The sequence below is a fragment of the Pyrgilauda ruficollis genome, unplaced genomic scaffold, assembly GCF_017590135.1.
Source record: "Pyrgilauda ruficollis isolate IOZ18807 unplaced genomic scaffold, ASM1759013v1 scaffold48, whole genome shotgun sequence".
In the NCBI taxonomy this organism is placed as follows: domain Eukaryota; kingdom Metazoa; phylum Chordata; class Aves; order Passeriformes; family Passeridae; genus Pyrgilauda; species Pyrgilauda ruficollis.
The window spans coordinates 3,894,759-3,911,508 of NW_024526377.1; the positions used below are offsets into that span (position 1 = coordinate 3,894,759).

The window sequence follows — 16,750 nt, forward strand, 5'->3', positions numbered from 1 at the left end:
AAGCAGAAAAAATATGTCCCTGGCTATAGTTTTCAAGGTTATCCTGTAGTTTTTAAAAGGAACCTGTCAGTTTATTTGAAATGGAATGGCAAGAAAATTCTTCAGTGGGGGTGGAAAAGAAAATACAAATAAAAGGACCAGGTTTGTATCTTGAGCCTCCATACCCAGAGTGGCAGCTATGCTAGTTTAAAAAAATTCTCTTAGCCCTCAAGCAGTTTTTCAAAAAAGAAATTCTGTGGATTCTTTATATATTTGTGAAGTTCTGGAATTGCAGTTTGGAAGTAGCAGTGTTTGTCTTGCCGTGCCACGAGCCTGCAGCTGAGTTCTCTGCCAAAAAGCTGTCAGGTAAAACCCTTCCCATCCTGCTGGACCTGGGTGAAGAGACTCCCTGTGCAGGGCCCAAGGGCCATGTTTCAGCACAGTATTTGCAAAGACAGAGGTGACTGAGTAATTTTGGGCTTGTCTAAAAATTGTAAACCCCCATTAGTGCTTGTGCATTGACAAGGAGAGCAAAACCTGAAATGGGAGGGCTCTTGAGGAACAGGATGTTTACAAAATACATCATCATGTGTAGCTGGGGTTTATTCCATAAACTGAAACCAAGGTGGGTTTTTTTTTCCCTGTTCCTCTCCAATTCTGTGTTTATCTCTTTCAGCTATGAAGGAGCTGGTGGTTTCTGCTGGAGACAGTGTTGAAGTGACCCTGCCAAAGAATGAAGTTCAGCTGAATGCATTTGTGCTCCCTGAACCACCACCTGGTAAAGCTTCCCTGGGAATTCTGCTAAGGGTTTGGGATGTGAAAAAGCAAACAGTCATTATGTGTGGCATGTAGTAAGGGCAGTCCTGAAAATGTCTTTTGTCAGAGAGCACTTTCCTGTGAAAGTTTTTCATACTCAGCTATTACCTTGTGCTGCCTCTCAGAGAAAATAGTGAGGCACAAAAAAAATGGAAAGTGCTGCAAAGCCAGTGGATTTGGGAGATTGTGGGAAGAGATGGGAGAAGACATGGCACATTCTCAGGGTGGTGTGTGAGGAAGAATTGGACTTTTAGGACTTTGAGCATCTATTCTTGATATTTGCTGATAGGAACTGAGCTGTATTAGCAAGTGATTGAAATCTGAATTGGGGTATTTGCCTGCTGAGGAACACATTCTATACACTCCTCATTTCATCATGCAAATTGTTGGCAGGTATTTTTAAAGTTCTTATTTTAACTCTGTCCACTGTGGCAGTGGGAGCTGTAGAGGCAGGTGTGTTCCATGTTGTGTGGCAGCAGGGATTGATTCATTCCTGTTCAAAAATTCCTGTGGCATTCCTGTGTCTGCAGGATCTGAGGATGTGATAAGGCTTTTCTCTCTTATTATCCTGGAGCTGTGATTGTTCCAAAGCTCTTTATTGCCTTGGAGGCTGAAAGATGGGTTTTGATTCCAGAGTAAATGAGTTTAGAAGCACAGATTGTCTCTTTTCCTGGGTATATTCCCAAAAAGCCACAGCCCAAGCTGTCTCATTTCTCCACAGTGCAGCAGAATGTGCCTTGTAAATGTTTAATACCTTTGCAGTTCTTTAGCGTGGCAGAAAGACAGGCTTTGAAAACAAACATCTGGACCTTTTCTTTTTTTTTTCTTTTAAGGAACCACATATTCCTATGAGTGGGAGTTGATTACTCATCCAAAAGACTACAGTGGAGTAATGGCAGAGAAGCACTCCCAGACCCTGAAGTTGTCTAAGGTAAAGCTTTGGCTACTTCATATCTTGTTGTGTTAAATGCCAGGTGGAGAAGATGGGGACCCCAGCAGCCAGGAAAAACTTGTATGGGATTTCAGGATGAATAGGAAATTGCATGATGGGCAGGCAGCCAACATTTGACTGCAAGCCCTCTTCTGAGGCTCTTAGCAAAAGGAGATTGATCTGGCACGAGGGAAGGAAGAAATTGATTTCAGGAGGTACAAGCTGCCTACAAGCAGTGTGACAAGGCACACAAATGGCACAATTTAACAGTAATGAGGGGTGGGAATATTCCTGAAACAGTGTGGTAGTCTGTTTAGGTCTGAGCCTTGTACTGCCCACTGGAAGAGAGTCTTGCTGCTTCCATTAATGAGAGTCCTGCAGTACCTCGTGGCATGTCCCTGGCTGCTGCTCTCAGACAAGCTCTAACAGGGAAAGGGTTGCCAGTTCCTGAACGTGGGGATTCTTAACAAGGAAATGACTCTAAGTACTGTGAATATACAGTTCTGTACTTGAGACATTCCTTTGAGCAGCCTGGATTCTACTGCACTCAGAAAAAAATCTACAGGCTTTAGTAAGGATATTATGCAGAGCCAAACCTTTGGAAAGGAGTGTGCAGGTCTCTGTCAGGGCTTCAGCCTTTTGGGTATCAAGATTGTTATCACCATCCAGTGGATGGTGAAGAGGTGACTGCCTGGCTCATGTCACCTAGAAGGAAAAGAAGAAACACTTGCATTTATAAAAATACACAAGAAGAGATTTTCTTCTTGCATGCAGCCTTTTTCACCTCAAATGCAATCTGCTAGTTCAGATTCTTGTGGCCAGACAACCTGAACTAATCTCTGTTATCTCTCTTCTGTTTGCCTTTTGTTGCTGGAAAATAAAGCTTGACTGACAATCCTGTGGCAGAGAGAAATACAAGTCTTTGGTTTCTGCATAGCCATTGTAAACTAAAATATCTGTAATACCATTTTGGCCTGGAAACCCTCCTTTGCTGTGTATGCAGAGGCTGAAGCACAATTGCCTGTGTGCTCCTGTGCCAAAGCACAGGAACTTGACCTTCCAATAGGTCCTGACAAGGTGCCACTGACCTGTAGGTAAATAATCCTTTGTGCTTGTTTCCAGCTTACTGTTGGCCTGTACGAGTTCAAAGTCGTTGTGGATGGGGAGAATGCTCATGGAGAGGGATATGTGAATGTAACAGTGAATCCAAGTGAGTGCTGGGATTGGATTTTCCTTGACTTCACCTGTCAGTGACATGCCAAGGCAGCTGTACCATGGGGTTAGATTATTTGGTTTGGTGTGGTGATAGTTCATTGTGCTGTGAACTTGCAGCATATGTGTGTATATATGTATATATATATGCACACACACACGTATATATGTGTATATATTAAATAATTTCCTGAGATCAGAAGCTATTGCTAACACACAGCTATTTTTGCTGTACTGTATCAAGCCAACCACTTGATAAAAGAGCTCTGATCCTGATAGGGAAGTGCTCAGCAAACACCTCACCCTGAAAGGCCACTGCTTCCATAAAAACTAGCTGCAGTCTGACAAAAAGCTTATAGCAGCAGGAGCAAAAACTGAAGAGAAGCCAGAGCTTTGAAGCTCCTTTGGAGGTTCCTTTCTTTCCAGTCCATAAGGAATATCATTCCAACCACAGGCAGGTTAAGTCAAATCTCATTCCATATTTTAAGGTGTGGTTTGCAGATGAGCTGCAGATGAGGTACAGCATCTTGTGCTGACTGCCTCACTTTTTAGGTGGCCTGTGTAAAGAGACAACCACAGGTGTCAATAAAACCCCTTCATTTTGCAGTCTTCAGCAAGAGTTCTTGTACAAGCTTTGTGGGTAAAGAAGGGCTCTTGCACTCCCTAAATTAGCAAATGTGTGGCTGGTCTTCTGGGTGCTGTGGCTGATCATTTCCTTATAAGCAGTGACTTTGCAGCTGGCAGCATGCACCAAAATCCTTCACTTTCCAGAGCAGCAGCCACACTGTGGCAAGAAGCTGTAGGTGCTTGACCCAGTAGGGAAAAACTGATGCAGTGCAGCCTTCCCAGAGCACTGGTGTGCTGGCTGCTCCCCTTTTGCTAGCATTGATTCCCCAGGCTGGTATAGAACATGCTGGAAGCACAAATCACTGGTAATTGCTGATAGTTTTGCAGTTCCTCGGCCAGGGCTTTCTGCCTGTAGTGTCATGGTAACAGCTGGCTTGTTGTTGCAGAGCCCCGGGTGAATCAGCCTCCTGTTGCCATCGTGTCCCCACAGTTCCAGGAAATCTCCCTGCCAACCATTTCCACTCTTATCGACGGCAGCAGTGAGTACCTGCAGGTTTAAGTGCAGCATCCAGCAGGGGGGCTTTGTGTTTGGTCCTGGGCTGGCCTTTTGCATAAAGGTTAAGAGAAGCAGTGACACTGGCAAACACAGTTCAGTGAAAAGAATTAGCCTCTCTGACCAGGAGAGCAGAGAACACACAACAGCACCTCTCCATGCTCCTTTTGAAGGACACTGGCCTGAGCCAATCTCCTAAAAAAGGAAAAGCTCTGGAGGTTGCTGCTTAGAATAATAAAAAAAAAAAAATTACTGTCAAAATTACTGGGCTCTTGGCTAAACTTCAAATGTGTAAGTTACTGACAGGACACCTTCAGTGATCCTGGCCTGCACTAGAGCTTTTCAGGAGTTCCTTTATACAAATTCAGGTTGTCTTAGCCCCAGCTAGGATTGACTTGTTACATTTTGGGTGTCTGAGCATAACAGAGACTGTGGGCTTCAACCAAAAATATCTTTTCCCACTAAGTCCAGGGCAGAAGTAGGGACTGACCATCTGGAATCTGTGAAGCAGCATTTTCCAACTCCTTGTGTGTGTGTGTTTTCCTCAATTACTGAAACAGAAAGCACTGATGATGATAAAATTATCAGCTACCACTGGGAAGAGCTGAAGGGTCCCCTGCGGGAGGAGAAGGTCTCCAGTGACACTCCCATACTGACACTGACCAACCTGGTACCTGGGAATTACACTTTCAGGTAGGTCACACCTGGCAGAGTCCATCAGTTCTCATCCCTTAAGAGTGAAATAGATGAGATTCCTGAAGTGTTTATCTGGTTAAAAAGAAAAAAAAAAAAAACCACCAACACAAAACATGGAGAGAACTCCATTTTGTGATGTTCCCTCTCTCCACTCCTACACTTTAAAGTAGTTTTGTAGCTTTGCACTTCAGGAGAGATAAACTGTCCAGCTAGTTCTTATTCTTGACTTGTAGCCCTGGTTAAGATGATGGCTGCTCTGTCAGTGCTACAAAATGTCTCTTGAAATGTCAAATCTAAACTCTTTGGGTAAAGACTTAGGAAGAAATGCAGTCTTCAAATCCAGTTTTTAAATGCAATGTGTTTGTCTCAGATAAGTGAATGAGGTCTCGTGGTTTTGTGCACAACCTGGGCAATAGGTCGTAGCTGATTTTACTTTTGTATTTGTCCTGTGTTTTTCCTTTGGCCTGTATTTTGGTGTGATGTCCATCACTGCACCAGCAGTTCTGTTTAAAGTAAAATGACCTGGAGTACCTCTTACTGAACACTGCTTTCTTGTTAAGCAGTTGGCCTGAACTAATCAGATCCATGTTCAGGTGTAGATTTAGCAAAAAGCAGTTGTGTTTTGTGGTACCACCCTACCTGAGGAGATGTGCTGTGTCCAGGCCACTTGTGGGTTAGTAATGCACTTCTGTGTTTCACCTTGGAACTGGCTGTTAGATTTCAAGTGGGAGATGGATGTGACTGTTAATTCCTTGCATCACTTTGAGGCTGATAATTGGACATTTGGAGGAAGTTTCTATTCAGATAAGGCTATATTCAGCTTTGGTCACCATCACTTTCCAGTGCTTTCACTTCTTTTTTCCCTCTTTAGTCTAACAGTCGTGGACTCAGATGGTGCCAGCAACTCCACCACTGCCAACCTGACTGTGAAGAAGGCAGTGGATTATCCTCCGGTGGCCAATGCTGGCCCAAACCAGGTGATCACCCTGCCCCAGAACTCCATCACGCTCTACGGCAACCAGAGCACGGACGACCACAGCATCGTCAGCTACGAGTGGCTGCTCAGCCCCAACAGCAAAGGGAAGGTGATGGAGATGCAGGTCAGTGCAGGTCTCCAGTGTTCCACCTGGACTGCTCACTAGCTGGGCTTTTATCTATAATCAAACCAGTTTTAATGGACTGTTAGCAAATGTCTTTTTGAATCATACAGAGCAAATGTGTGATGATTAAGTTAAATCCTTGTGAAGCTGGTGTTGGTTTAGTGGCTGAGCTGGTGCACCAGCCTCACCATTGGCATCCTGTTCTTTTCTTGAGCAATGCAATTTTAAAACCTGCTGAAGAAAGGGGATTGAGAGAGGTGGGAACTTTAGAGCTGAATCTTGGAGTCTAAATTCTGCTGATACTGGCCAGACTCTTCTCAGTGCTAAACAGTAAATGTTGAAACTTGTTTCTGTGTCATCATTTTTCTTTTAAAGATTATTACTTTCAGATGTATAGAATAAGAAAGTCCATGAATTAGGTTCACAATGTGTGGGATTTGCACAGGGCTCCCCAGATATTTTACTGGAGTTGGGAACCACTGAATCCCTAGAGGTCTGCTTGTATGGCATTACTTTTATTATGTCCCACAACAGTGTCCTTGTAGTGTGCATAAATTTAGCTGCAAGAGCTTTGCATGCTGAAATAGCACAGACTCCTGCTCCCATAGCAGGATTTGGTAATAACCCCCTAGAATGTGCTGGTAATAGTTACTTTAGAATCAGAGTCTTCTGGTCCAACATTATCTGCATGAGGATTGCTTTTAATCCATGAAAATCTTTTCTCACAGGGTGTGAGGACACCAGTCTTGCAGCTCTCTGCAATGCAGGAAGGTGATTACACCTACCAGCTCATAGTGACTGATTCTGCTGGGCACCAGTCCACTGCAGAGGTCACTGTGATAGTCCAGCCAGGTAAGCTGCCTTTACCTGCTGTTGCTGCTTCCCTTCCAGGGGTTGGTGTGAGCAGCAGTCTGTCAGCAACCTCTAGATCTTACAGTGACTTTCAGAAAAGCTGCTCTGATTTAGGAACATTCTGGGCTGGTATATTGCTGATAAATGAGCAGAAGAAAGCCTGTAGGAATATTGCCTTTGTGGACTGTTCTCTTATTTTACACAGTGTAACCTAATTGATATTTTCTTACAATAAAGGCAGGATTGTATTTCCAAACAGCTGTGTCTGCCCACAGTGCTGGGTCCTGGGACAAGGGCAGGAAAAGTGGAACAGTACTGAGAGAATGAGAGCAAAAATCAGAATTCCTAGTTTTCAGTCTCATTTTATTGTGATGTGTGAATGAAATGCTTATGGGATTTCTTTACTGCTTTTAACCTCACTTTATCTGAGTACAAGGTAGTGGGCAAGGGATGTGCTGGGGATCATGGAGAAAACCTTAATGGTGGTGTTTTAAGCTTCACCTTTATGGTGTGTGTTTGAGAAATCCTGCATTCTTTTCCAGAGAACAACAAGCCCCCAAAGGCAGATGCTGGTCCAGATAAAGAACTGACTCTTCCTGTGGACAGCACCACTCTAGATGGCAGCAAGAGCTCAGATGACCAGAAGATAGTCTTCTATCTTTGGGAAAAAACACGGTGTGTATCACCTTCTGTGTGCTTGTGTATCCAAATCTTTCATTTCAAACACCCCCACACCTCCCTTGTGTTCAGTCATGGTCACATGGGGCCTGACAAGCTTTACCAATGACCTAAATAAGACAAGGATTTATGTTTGATTGGAAAGAATTGGAGTTTTCTTTGAGCATGAGAAATAGCTTTGCCTTCATCTCTAGGTGTGGCTCCCACTCTGAGCATGGTGTGGCTCAGCTGTGTTTCCTTTCACAGAAATGGAGCTTGGGCTTGGTCAGTCAGAGACTGACCCCTGTAAACAAACAACAGCAGGGCCTCCTGACTCGATGCTTTTGTGGTTTGTTTAAAGGAGGCAGAGTTCTCTTCCGCTCTAAATTCCCTGAAATGTTTTAGGGAATTCAGGAAAAGGCCTATGAACAACTTGCAGTAGCTTTTTCTGTTTGTTAATGCAAAGTCTGTTTCAAGACCTAGAAATGAAGATCTGTTATTGCTTTGCACGTTTGTTTTTTTTTTTTAACAAAATTGGCTCATTGTGCAGTTCACAGGCCAAGTTGCTGAAAGTACCACTTAGTTCTGTGTTCAAATCAGAAACATCCTGAAAAGATAGCTAAAAACCTGCCTTGTGCCTAGGCTGCTAAATAGAAACTCTGAAGATCTGTACTATCTACATTCTCTCTAGATCCTAGGAAAAATAACCTGGTGGAGATAATTCTGGATGTGAATGTGAGCCAGCTGACGGAGCGGCAGAAGGGGATGTTCATCCGGCAGATTGGGGTGCTGCTGGGAGTCCTGGACTCAGACATCACCGTGCAAAAGATCCAGCCATACACTGAACAAAGGTGGGATTCATCTGGGAGGGTACACAGCAAGGAATTGCTTGAGGGTTTGGAAAATCAAGGCCTTCTGGAAAGCAGATTGGATCATTGGAACTTGTGGAGTTGTTGCTTAATGTTGATATTCCTGCTCGGATCAGAGTTGCCAAGCAGGTCTTGAGTATCTTTCCCCTCTGGAGTTGGTGCATTGCCCTTGAAAACTGCTGCTGCTGATGTATTTTCACCTTAAACCTGTAAAATAAGAACAAATCTGATTTGTTTTTTGAAAATTGTGGACACTGTGTGAAGGGATGTTCTGCAGCTGGAGAAGTAACAGGGCTTGGTGCAGGAGTTTGCTGAAACACAACACACCAGAGTGTAACAATCCCCCTCACCTTCGTGCCAAATTGGTAGCTCATACAATCACAGACTGGATTGGGTAGAAAGGGACTTTAAGGATCATCCAGTTCCAACCACACAGCCCCAGGCAGGGACATCTTCCACTGATTCTGTAGAAGCTTTATTGCCTACATAACTGCTTCAAGTTAGTGTATGAAAAAATGTTGACAGCCAATGTAATTTCTGTTTGAAGAGATAAAAAAGCTTAATTTTGATTGCTAATTGGCTTACAGAAAACTGCATTTATCCTAAACACATGGAAGTTGGCTGTTGAACAGGGGTGTAGGTCAGGGTGGTATTGCCTACCAGGAGAGTGGCAACAAGCCATGAGTGGAAATCTGTTGAAACAAGTGTAATATTGCACTTAGTTTTTATTAAAAGGGGAGTAGTTTTAAAGTACCTAAAGCATTGAAGAAGATTTAAGGGACATGCTTAAAGTCCTGCAGCAAGTCAGCAATAAATCTGCTGTTACTGTACACCTGCTGAGTGCTCTGATCTATTGATTCCTTTGTGTCCACGTGGCCTGCTGTAGCAGGAAAATCAGAATTCATTGTCCATGCAAACCTAGAGAGCTGAGAACAGAGGAGCCAGCACTTTCTGTTGTAACTGTAGCTCTCTGTCTCTGCCATGAGCAAGCCAGTCGCCCCTGAGTAAGGCAAGTAAGGGATTCTTGTCATTAATGCTTCATCTGTTTATGTGTTCAAGCAGACAAAAGAGTGGGAAGTGTTATAAAGGAGCAGAGATTGTTTCCTGACAGATGGCTTTAAGATCCCATTTTTGCTTCCACTGTCAAAGTAACTTGTGCTGTTTAAAAAAGAGCTTTTTCCTCTGACTCTTGATTTGTTCTTTTTCACATACTCTGAGGGTTTCACTGATATGCCATTGACTCATAAGCTCACTAGTGATAATAAATCCCAACTATTTCTGCATCCATTGTGAGTCTAAAGGATCCACAGGGCTCTGCAAGGTGAGCAAGCCATGAGGAACAAGTTATTCTATCATAAAGTTAATGCAGTAAAGCTGCAGAATACAGAATCCTTCACACCTGGGTTGTTTTTGGGCTACAGCACTGGGTGCATTCAAACTCAACTTTGCAAAAGACTGTACACTTCCACTCTCTGGTGCTGGAGCTCTGTGCTGAGCATGTAAATGGACCAAGTTTCAGGGTAGTAAAGTCTGAGAATCCCACAGCGAGGAAGGAAGGAGAGTATGAAAACAGCAATACCTTAAAGTTTGGGGATTTGATGCTTAGCATGAACATGCAAAGATCTGCTTGATGTGCAAATTCAAGAATAGTGCAGCCCTAGCTTGGAAAATATGAATGGATCAGATATCTTGAAGGGTTTCAACTGCAGGACCAAGTCTGCCATTACTGCTTTCAAACAGAGCCAGAAGTCTGTTCTTCAAATAAATTTGGGATTCTGAGTAAGTCCCTCTAATGACAGACTGGAGAGTGTGGCTCTCCACCTGATGTTTGGAGAAGCAGTAGGTAATTAATAATTCTTGCCTTTGTTCCAGCACGAAGATGGTGTTCTTTGTGCAGAACCAGCCTCCCCATCAGATATTCAAAGGACGAGAGGTGGCCTGGACGCTGAAGAACGAGCTGAGGAAACAACAGTCAGACTTCCTCATCTTCCGGGCCCTGGAGATTAACACAGTCAGTAAGTGAGAGTCTCTGGGGACAGACTGAACATCTTTTACCTTCTTTTCAGCTGCCTGACAGAATAAAGGTGCTAAAAATGCCCACACACTTACACTCACTGCAGGAGCTTTCATGTTAATAAATGGGAAACAGAAAATTAAGTCTATTAGACTATTCACTAATCACTTATTTACCAATTAATTCCATCTATTCACTATTCAACTTCTTATAAATAATTACTTGCAGCGTTGCTGTGAAGATAAGAGTTCACAAAACCAAAAGCAGATTGATACTTATGAAACTAAAATACAGTGTTAATGGACTACAGCCACTGAAATGAGTGTCATCCTGAAAACAATAAACTGCACATCTTGGTAGCTGTGAACCCACTTGTTTCCTGTGCAGCACAAGCATCAGTCTGCAGGAAATGTTCCCCTTCCATCATTGTTTTACATGTTTACATTAGCACTGCTTTTCTTTTATGAGATCCATCCTGTGAGAATCATTTGCTGATCAGTTAGAGATTTGAAACTAGAATTGTGTAAAGTAATTATTTTCATTACTTCCTGGTCTTACCATTTTGTGGCCTTCAGAAGCCATTTTTCAGTTCTGTTTGGTGCCTCCAAAGGATCTGTTTGTTTCTCGTCTGTCTCACAGGCGGGGTTTGAATTGGAAAATCAAAACTTCGTTTAAAAACATTTACTTGACTAATATATAAATTCCATAACTTGTATATCAAAATGAGGATTTATTAGGCAAAATGTATGTTGCTGGTGAAGTGGGATGTTTCAGTTTGGCAGGAGGCCCAGGTGCTTACGTTTGCACTTCTCACCTCCTGTGATTACGCTGAGCTATGAATGAGCTACAGAGGGGCCACATTCAGGTCAGAGCCTGCAGGAGGGGTTGGCTGTACTGAACTATTTTGTCCCGTTTTTGCCTCACCTGTGAGTCATTTAATTCACCTTGCTGGTTTTGGCCCCCAGCCTGTCAGCTGAACTGCTCTGAGCACGGGCGCTGTGACTCCTTCACCAAGCGCTGCGTGTGTGACCCGTTCTGGATGGAGAACTTCCTCAGGGTGCAGATGGGGGACGGCGAGAGCAACTGCGGTACGTGAGCCCCCCAGGGTGGGCACCTTGGCACAGGAACCCCTGTTTGAAACCCAGGGTGGGCACCTGCTGTCTCCCCTTTGCTCTGCTGAGATGCTGGCACCAGGACACAGACCCTTGTCTCACCTCTGGGCAGATGTTTGACAGGGGAGTGAGTTCCCTTCACACCCTCCCAGTGAACACTCACTAAGAGTTGAGTCTATTCTGGGTGTATAAATCACAGCTCTCTTGTGTCACCTCTGTCCTGCCACAGGAGAGCAAATTTTATACACCAGCACACAGTGAATACTGCTCAGCAAATCCACACACTGCATCTTGAGCTTCCCAAGGGGATCTGGTGGTGCTGGGAAATGCCAGCCTCTATTCTGCAAAGAGGCAGGCCTTGCCTTTTCTTTCCCAAAAACAGTCCCCTAAAATCTGCACTGTCAGTTGTACGAGGTACCAAGACATGTTTATCTCTGGGGTTTTGCTTGCAGAGTGGAGTGTGCTGTATGTGATCATTGCATCTTTTGTCATCGTGGTTGCCTTCGGGATCTTGTCGTGGATGGTGATCTGCTGCTGCAAGAGGTGGGACTGAGACCAGACCCCTGCTGTACCCAGGTTTCACAGCCAAGTGTCCCCAGTAGGAGGTTAAAGATTAAACCCATTGTCCCAACAGGTCATCTGCTGAGCCTTGGGGTGCTGGGTTTTCTCACTCAAGTGTTTCAAGTTAAATGTTGAAGTTCCAGAACTCTGGGTTACGTTAAGAAGCAAAATTTGGATTAACCTATAAATGTGCAACTGAGCAACATTTTAATGTTTCACTTTGTAATGTGAATATAATCCTAAACAGCAAGTGCTTTAGCTTTGAAGATCAGAGTTGTTTTTCTTCTGGCTCTTTTGGAAATGGACTGTTTTTTAATTCCTTTTTCTCCCCTTTAGACGGAAAGGAAAATCCAAAAGAAAAAGCAAATACAAGATTTTGGATGCAACGGATCAAGAAAGCCTGGAGTTAAAACCAAATCCCAAAGCAGGTAAAACATGAGAGGGAAGAGCTCAGCACTTCCAGAGTGCTGACTGAGGACTCTTCCTCAGTGGACTTAAAATAACAGTGAAACAAACGTGATGTAGGGACTGACAGAGGGGTCTCAGAAGATCTGAGAGCTTGTCTCAGATCTGTATATGGGATATTTAGTAAAGTCATCTAACTTTTTAGGTTTGGAAATTGGGGCTGAAACTGGCCTGGTCTTGATGTCTCCACTTGGTACCTTAGAAGTAGGAAGTGGATGCATTAAGCTGTGCAGAACAGTCCAACTCAAGAAGCCCAAAATTGGGTCTTGACTGTAACTTCTCCTGCTCTGGAGTTTTCCCCTGGGTTCTGGTAGTTCCCTTCTTGCCAGTATACAATTCTTTGGTCATTCTCTACAGCAAAGCAGGAATTCAGTGGCAGTAAACATCACACTAAACTGATCAACACCTGAGAATAACCTCAAAATACTTGTGTACTGGAGAGATTGAAATTTACTTCTGCTCTGCTACTCACCCACCACAAACAACTGGTTCATCATCTTATTTATTCTTGCTCCTGTGTGCATCAGGCTGTGAAAATTGCACATTTTAGCTCATCCTCTAGTTTTCCACTTAGCAGGTGCATTTCAGAGGGCGATCCATGAATTCCTCAGTGCTCCATGTGGCTACAGGTCCGTTGGCTCATTCTAGAAACACAGGATTTGTCTTCAGTGTTCTTAGCCAGCATTTTCCTGCCCGCATTGCTGTCCTGAGAGTGCTTGTCAGTCTGTTGGCCCACTCTAGAAACACAGGATTTGTCTTCAGTGTTCTTAGCCAGCATTTTCCTGCCTGCATTGCTGTCCTGAGAGTGCTTGTCAGTGCTGTGCAAAGATCAGGGAGTTATTTCAGGCCTGGAGTGTTTTTATCTGATACATGAACCAAACCATGGCCACCTGCTGATTGACCAGGAAAAGAGGGAAGTGTTGGGAAGGATGTGCCAAGTACAGCCCTGCTGAATGCCAGGGAGCTCTGCAGCTGCTGCGTGTGTGTTTCATACCAGAGTATGTCCTGGTTTTTTTTAGAGAAGGGGATGTGTTAACTGTGCATGGAAAAGGGTCCCTGATCCTTGTTTGCTAGCAGAAAATGACTGCTCATCCTGGTATTATCCCATTTAATGGTGTTCCAGCAAAGTGAGCAGTGCCCAAGAGCAGCATGGAGGGCATTACAGTGACAGACTGATCAGCTGTTCCTCTGAGTACCAGGCTGTCCCAACTTCTCAAACACTGATACCCTTGCAGGAAACCCGGGTGTGTTTCCCTCCCTCAGCACCCAACTCTGCTTTAATCTGGCCATCTGTCACCTCAGAGCCCACTGTGCAATAGATGTGCTAAATGTGCCTCACCATTTGCTCTCTGGTAACTAAACTCATCTTGCTGTTTCTGGGGCTGGCTGCTGACTGAAGTCTTTTTCCCTGCTAGATATGTCCAGGGAGCTTTCTGCTAACCGAGGAAATGTTGCATTTCTCCATTAAGGAAAAGCTAAATTTAAATATTTCCTCTGCTGACAATATCAGTAAATGTCTCTTGTCCTTGTGCATTAATCTAAATTCATCCTGCTAATTTATCTCTCTTCCCTTGCAGGCAGGAGTAGCAGAAAGGAGAGTAGGGAGAGGGTAGTGAAATGGCAGAGATCTTCCCTCACACCTGCATATTCTCTTACTCCAATTGTGAGCCCTCCAAGCATTTTCTAGGCAATGCCCTGTGCAGGGTCAGGGAGACAGAGCTCCCACGTGTACTCACAGCCCCTTCTGGTGACATCATTGCCTTCCTGTCTGCTTGTTGTGCTTTGTGCTGTCTTGGAGTGTTGTTGTGACCTCTGACATGCCAGAGTGTCTGAGACAGGATCACTTTGGCTTCAACATCACAGGGAATAAGAGACACACAGAGGAAAGTCAGATTCTGCTGCCTCTTAGACGTGATCAGAAAAGGAGACTTAGAGGGGATGGAGCAGGTGAGGTGCTCACTGCTGTTAAAAGAATTTCTAACCTGGGAATGTTTCCCCTTCAAGGTGGCAGACAGAAAGCCCAAGTCCTCAACACGAGTCTGATGCACTCAGAGTCCGAGCTGGACAGTGATGAAGCCATCTTCACGTGGCCTGACCGGGAAAAAGGGAAACTGCTCCGCAGCCAGAACGGCTCCTTGCGCAACGGACAGCTGACCCTCAAAGCCAAGAACCAGAGGGAGGAAATCCTATAGCTCCCCTTGGGCAGCCTTGGCTGGAGCTCAGCAGGGAAGGCCAATCCCGTCCCTGTCCTACCAGGGCCCTTGGAGGCCACTTTGATTAGGACAACGCTGCTAACTCGTTTCACAGAAAATAACTTTGGTTTTGTGGGTTTCTTTTCATTCAGTTAAAACTGGTTGTACTTGAATTTGAACTTCAAGGGAAATCAAAGGGAGGAGAAGGCAACTGTGAACCCCAGGAGAAGAGTCAGAAAAGGATGGAGCTGGCATCTGGAGAGGGCAGGACAGAACCACTTGGAGCAACTGTGAATGTGCAGGACCTTCCTAAGCCACCTCAGACTGCCATGGGGGGAGCACCTGTGGACTTCCAGCTCACTTGCCTTGAGAAGGAAAGTCAAGTCCTTGAGCTTTGCTCTGAGCTCCCTTCAGGCTCCCATAGCCTACCACAGGCTACTTGTGCTGTCCAACAGCTTTCTTCTCCTTTACTCCCACCTTCCCTAATGGTTTGAGCACTATTTTAATGTAGACTTGTCCTTTCACATGCACTTGGCTGCTGTTGGGTTCTAGAGGAGGGGGAATGTAAACATTCTGGCAGTTTGCAGGTAGGAGAGGGTTTTGTGGCTGTTCCAAATCACTGCTGCTCTCGTGGGCAGTGCTGGGACTTGGTGCCTGTTCATGTGTGAAAAGCTGACCTGTGGTTACTGCCCAGGCTGGGAGACCCCCTCCTGCAGCAAAGTCCTGCTTGGTGCCAGAGCTGGGGGGACACACACCCACCTTTGGTACCTGTGTCCAATGTCTGGCTTCATTCCAAAGCTGTGACATGTTCTGTGGCCCCAGCACCTTCTGTTGGTCACCAGGCCGTCCATGAGGCTGGACGTCATCCATATCTCAGTTATGGAACACTATGTACTGTGGTTTTTTGGTTTGGGTTTTTTTTTTTCCCCTTAAAATTTGCACACCCCAGGTAACGGGGATTGGTCTCTGCAGTCCCCAGCTGGCTGCTCCCTCAGGCTGGCAGCTCACTGGCCTTGTGCTGTTGTGGCTGCAGAGCCCTGTGTGCTCCTGTCACAGTGTCAAGAGCACACGTGGTGTCCTTTTGTGGTGGAAAAGGGAACTCTGGGTACCCAGGGGTGGTGGGCAGTGCCAGCAGCACGTGGCACAGCATGTCACTGTCCCTTCTGCCTGAGCTCAAGGGCAGCCAGGGGGTCCTTTCCCATTCCCACTCCCTTATCTCACTGTGCTGCTGTCGTGAGTTGCACCCTGTCCTCGGGCAGAGCTCAGCCTCGTGCTGGCATGAAGGATGCCACTGCTTCTCTGGGGATGGGTGGGCAGTTCATTGCCTTTCTTTGTGTTTAATTTAAAAACTGGAAACTGGTTTCATTGGCTTTTTTTTTCTTCTTATTGAGCTATGAAAGCCAAAAGGCTTTAAGTTCCTCAGTTGTATTTATATTGCTGCACTACTGATTTGTGTTGAGCTAGATGAAGATTAAACACTATTGAACGTGAGGGGGTGTTCCCTCACTGAATGTAGTCCTGGCTGCTGCTGAGTTTATTTTTTGGGCAATCAGCTGTTCCTCAGGCCCAGCACTGGAGCTTGCAGCTCTCCCAGTGCTGAGGCCATGGCATTTGCTGGTGTCACAGCACGGGCCACCCTCTGCCTGGGCTGTCTGGCACGCAGCTGGGGCTTGGCTCAGGCTTCCCCTTCCTGGCGGTTCCTGCACCCGTCCTGCCCAGGGCTCCTTCCCTCCAAACCACCCAGGACCACACATGGGGAGGGGATGGACCCTGGGGTGCTCCTCAGAGGGCACAGCCCAGCGCTGGCTGTCCCATGGCCACACACTTAACTCTCCTGGGTGACACCACTCTCTGTGTGTGCCTTCATTTGGATGTAAGTGAACAAACTGTGGGAATAGGAGGGTTTGAAGCTGCAGGGATTGACCAGGTGTGGCCTTGAGGCTGTACCTGGGAGCACTTTGTGCTGGGAGAAGGGAGCTGTTGGGCTCTGCCAGGTTCTGATCTTTGGGGATTGTGCTTTTTGAGCCCCTTGCTCCTGCCCATCCCAGGGAGGGTCCCCAGCAGCAGGTGGGGGCTCAGTCATTGGACATTGCTGCAGGGGTCAGTGCCCTTCTCCAACAGACCCAGGGTGAGCTTTCCAGTGAGCCTGGCTGCTTGTTACAGCAGAGGGAATT

At 45.5% G+C, this 16,750-nt stretch overlaps 1 protein-coding gene across 1 annotated transcript in view; it reads left to right on the plus strand.

Moving 5' to 3' along the window:
- Window positions 1-16,091, plus strand: part of KIAA0319L (KIAA0319 like) — a 28,717-nt gene extending 12,626 nt beyond the window's left edge. Inside the window, exons 5-18 of the mRNA XM_041479141.1 lie at window positions 656-757; window positions 1,629-1,726; window positions 2,849-2,936; window positions 3,952-4,044; window positions 4,619-4,751; window positions 5,626-5,854; window positions 6,583-6,706; window positions 7,249-7,407; window positions 8,055-8,214; window positions 10,105-10,247; window positions 11,212-11,334; window positions 11,811-11,901; window positions 12,256-12,347; window positions 14,389-16,091. Coding sequence (XP_041335075.1) covers window positions 656-757; window positions 1,629-1,726; window positions 2,849-2,936; window positions 3,952-4,044; window positions 4,619-4,751; window positions 5,626-5,854; window positions 6,583-6,706; window positions 7,249-7,407; window positions 8,055-8,214; window positions 10,105-10,247; window positions 11,212-11,334; window positions 11,811-11,901; window positions 12,256-12,347; window positions 14,389-14,576 — 1,823 coding nt within the window. The 3' untranslated portion in view covers window positions 14,577-16,091. The remainder of the gene's footprint in view (window positions 1-655; window positions 758-1,628; window positions 1,727-2,848; window positions 2,937-3,951; window positions 4,045-4,618; window positions 4,752-5,625; window positions 5,855-6,582; window positions 6,707-7,248; window positions 7,408-8,054; window positions 8,215-10,104; window positions 10,248-11,211; window positions 11,335-11,810; window positions 11,902-12,255; window positions 12,348-14,388) is intronic.
- Window positions 16,092-16,750: the final 659 nt, after the last annotated feature.